Here is a 4,117-nt window from a genome sequence, read left to right as displayed (position 1 = left end):
CCCTTGGCACCAAAATCAGTCAAGAGCACCGAAAGTCTTTCAATCGGACGACGGGAGGAGGAGCAAGGAGCTCACGGAGACCTGAGGCTGCACTACAGGAGGAAACCAGGAGAAGTCAAGAGGTAAATCACCTAATAGAAGAGCCTGGAGGAAACCAGGTGAAGTTAAGAGGTAAATCACCTAATAGAAGAGCCTGGAGTCCTCATTGGTTAAGTTAAGAGGTAAATCACCTAATAGAAGAGCCTGGAGTCCTCATTTTCTGAATAACACACAGGACTCCAGGCTCTTCTATTAGGTGATTTAACTCTTAACTTCACCAATGAGGACTCCAGGCTCTTCTATTAGATGATTTACCTCTTAACTTAGCCTGGTTTACTCCTGAAGCCCCTGATGGTGTCTGATGCTAAAGCTGTTGCTCAGTAGATGTAGAGAGGGACATGAATGGGAGTCTGTACATACATGGTGTGTTCAAACGGCGAAAAAGGATCGTGATGGTGTGATTCTGTATAGTATGATGTGACCATCAGATCTTGGTGCAGGGGGCGTGGTCCGCCCTGGGGGGCTTGTTTCGGGGTGGGGGGGGGTTGGGTCATGGTGCGGGGGGCATGGTCTGGCCTGGGGGCTTGGGGGGTATGGGTGGGGGGGTTTGGGTGGCATGGTCCGGCCTGGGGGGGCTTGAACACCATCAGGGCTTGTTGCGGGGGGCATGGTCCGATCTGGGGGGCTTGTTGCGCCCATTCTTGCTCCTTCTCTTCTTATGTTGTCCGGGCTGGTTCTGGTTCTGACTCGGACTCTGATTCGGACCTTGTGGCTGCGGTTGGGTGGAAGCAAAACCAAAAGTTCTGTCGGCTGCAGAGGTTCCGGTTCCGGTTCCGGTTCCGGTTCCGTCGCTCTTCTGCACGGAGTCGTTGTGCTGGCGCGAGTAGCGTTTGCACTTGCAGGCGGTGACGGCCTGGATCTTGTAGGTGCGCGTGCTGCCGTCCAGACACTGCAGCCGGATCCGCTGGGTCCTGGTGCGGTCGGTGACGCAGCGCCACTCCTGGGCGTCGCGCCGGGTCCAGTAGCGGCCGCTGTAGCCAGCGCCGGCGCCGCCGGTACCGATCCAGTTGGGCAACAGGTGGGCGGGAAGGCACTCGCCGGCACACACCAGCTCCTTCACGGGACTCAGGCTGGTGCACTGGCCATCGGAGATGTACTTGGTGGAGCGCAGCTCACGGCAACCCACCTGGCTCTGATCTGGAGGAGGAGGAGGAGAGGAGACAGAGGAGGAGAAGAGGAGACAAGGGAGTTAGTGAGAGGAGAGGAGAGGAGAGGAGAGGAGAGGAGAGGAGAGGAGAGGAGAGGAGAGGAGAGGAGAGGAGACAAGGGAGTTAGTGAGAGGAGAGGAGAGGAGAGGAGAGGAGAGGAGAGGAGAGGAGAGGAGGAGATAAGGGAGTTAGTGAGAGGAGAGAAGAAGCGGTGGGGAGGAGAGGAAAGGAGAGAGAGGAGAGGAGAGGAGAGGAGAGGAGAGGAGAGGGGAGTAGAGGAGAGATGAGGAGAGGAAAGGAGAGGAGAGGAGAGGAGTGGGAGGAGAGGAGAGGACAGGACAGGAGAGAAGAGGAGAGAAGATGAGAGGAGAGGAGAGGAGGAGGAGAGGAGAAGAGAGAAGAGGAGAGGACAGGAGAGGAGAGGAGAGGGAGTTAGTGAGGAGAGGAGAGAGTGGAGGAGAGGAGAGGAGAGGAGAGGAGAGGAGAGGAGAGGAGAGGAGAGGAGAGGAGGAGAGAGGAGATGAGAGGAGGAGAGGAGAGGAGAGGAGAGGAGAGGAGAGGAGAGGAGAGGAGAGGAGAGGAGGAGACAAGGGAGTTAGTGAGAGGAGAGGAGAGGAGAGGAGAGGAGAGGAGAGGAGAGGAGAAAGGAGGAGACAAGGGAGTTAGTGAGAGGAGAGAAGAGGTGAGGAGAGGAGAGGAGAGGAGAGGAGAGGAGAGAGGAGTAGAGGAGAGGAGAGAGGAGGAGAGGAGAGGAGAGGAGAGGATAGAGGAGAGGAGAGGAGAGGAGAGGAGAGGAGAGGAGAGGAGAGGAGAGGAGAGGAGAGGAGAGGAGAGGAGAGGAGAGGACAGGACAGGACAGGACAGGAGAGGAGAGGGAGGAGAGGAGAGGACAGGACAGGAGAGAAGAGGAGAGAAGATGAGAGGAGAGGAGAAGAGAGGAGAGGAGTGGACAGGAGAGGAGAGGAGAGGGAGTTAGTGAGGAGAGGAGAGAGTGGAGGAGAGAGGAGTCGAGGACAGGAGAGGNGAGGAGAGGAGAGGAGGGGAGGAAAGGAGGGGAGAGAGGAGATGATGAGAGGAGAAGAGAGGAGAGGAGAGGAGAGGAGGAGGAGGAGAGAGGAGGAGAAGAGGAGACAAGGGAGTTAGTGAGAGGAGAGGAGAGGAGAGGAGGAGAGGAGAGGAGAGATGAGGAGAGAAGAGTAGAGGAGAGAATTAGAGAGGAGGAGGAGGAGAGGAGAGAAGGAGAGAGGAAGAGTTAGTGAGGAGAGGAGAGGAGAGGAGAGGAGGAGACAAGGGTGTTAGTGAGAGGAGAGGAGAGGTTAGTGAGGAGAGGAGAGGAGAGGAGAGGAGAGGAGAGGAGAGGAGAGGAGAGGAGAGGAGAGGAAGGAGAGCAGAGGAGAGGAGAGGAGAGGAGAGGAGGAGACAAGGGTGTTAGTGAGAGGAGAGGGGAGAGGAGAGGAGGGGAGAGGAGAGGAGACAAGGGAGTTAGTGAGAGGAGAGGGAGTTAGGAGAGTTAGTGACGAGGAGAGGAGAGGAGGAGAGGAAAGGGGAGGGGAGAGAGGGGGGAGAGGAGATGGAGATGGAGAGCAGAGGAGATGAGCAGAGAGGGGAGGAGAGGAGAGTAGAGGAGACAAGGGAGTTAGTGAGAGGAGAGGAGAGGAGAGGAGAGGAGAGGAGAGGAGAGGAGGAGAGGAGAGGAGAGGAGAGAAGAGAAGAGGAGAGGGAGTTAGTGAGATGAGAGGAGAGGAGAGGGGAGTTAGTGAGAGGAGAGGAGAGGAGAGGAGATGGAATTAGTTAGAGGAGAGGAGACAGAGGAGACAAGGGAGTTAGTGAGAGGAGAGGAGAGGAGAGGAGAGGAGAGGAGAGGAGGAGAGAGGAGAGGGTAGGAGAGGAGAGGAGAGGGAGTTAGTGAGAGGAGAGGAGGAGTTGTGAGTGAGAGGAAGAGGAGAGGGGGAGGGAGTTAGGGGAGAGGAGAGGAGAGGAGAGGAGAGGAGAGGGAGTTAGTGAGAGGAGAGGAGAGGAGAGGAGAGTAGTGTAGTGTAAAACAAATAATTGCCCGCCCCTTTTCTAAGTAGTGAATGAGCATTTTTGTTGTGAATGATGTCACTAGATGTCAAGGCTCTAGAATCCAGTTTGAAACCTCTGGTCTGTTTCAGCTGTTTCAGTACAATAATAAAATGAAGTAAAATAGTAAAATAGTGCAAAAATCAGGCAGTAGAAATTCGGACCTCAAATGCAAATTTCACCGAAAGGTTGACTTTGGATTTTACTACTTCAATTAATAAATGCATGAATGCATTAAAGGATAACTTCTGCCAATTTCGACATGCAGTTGTAATGCTCACACTACCCTGGACTTGTCAGTATACCTGAGAATATTTTTCTTCTTCTTCAGCCTTTTCCGAGATCCTGGTTATTGTAATGGGGGCAGAGTATGTTTACATTAAAAAAACAAAATAAAAACATCTTGATTTATTACCAATAACATCCAAAAGGTTATGCAACATCAGCAGACAACAAGCACACAGCGATACCTTTAGGGAAAATATTTGGAGTAGGCCTATGTTTAAAAAATGTTAAAAGTGTAAACAAATGCCGCCCCCATTAGAATAGCTCAGATCTTGGAAAGGGCCGAGCCAAAAAATGTGGCATCGCCGGGTACTGACAACAAGTCAAGGGTAGCGTGAGCAATACAACACAGCATATTGAAATTGACTGAAGTGGTCCTTTAAGAAAGTCATGATATCCATGACTAATTCTTGACACTTCGACGACATTCTTTTGAAGTTTAAAGTTTTTGGGTTTCGCTGCTGTGAAGCCGTTTTTGGGGGCATTTCCATTTCAATATTCCATTTACGTAAATAGTAAGTAAT

General features: G+C 52.7%; 1 protein-coding gene across 1 annotated transcript in view; it reads right to left on the bottom strand.

The window, feature by feature from the left end:
* Window positions 1-674: 674 nt before the first annotated feature.
* The window catches only part of sostdc1b (sclerostin domain containing 1b), a 4,100-nt gene continuing 657 nt past the window's right edge, over window positions 675-4,117 (bottom strand). Inside the window, exon 2 of the mRNA XM_063185006.1 lies at window positions 675-1,236. Within this exon, the coding sequence (XP_063041076.1) occupies window positions 686-1,236 (551 nt within the window). The 3' untranslated portion in view covers window positions 675-685. The remainder of the gene's footprint in view (window positions 1,237-4,117) is intronic.

This window comes from Engraulis encrasicolus, chromosome 20 (genome assembly GCF_034702125.1).
Source record: "Engraulis encrasicolus isolate BLACKSEA-1 chromosome 20, IST_EnEncr_1.0, whole genome shotgun sequence".
Taxonomy (NCBI): Eukaryota; Metazoa; Chordata; class Actinopteri; order Clupeiformes; family Engraulidae; genus Engraulis; species Engraulis encrasicolus.
The sequence above is the reverse complement of the archived record's forward strand: the minus strand, read 5'-3'. Positions and strand labels throughout refer to the sequence as shown.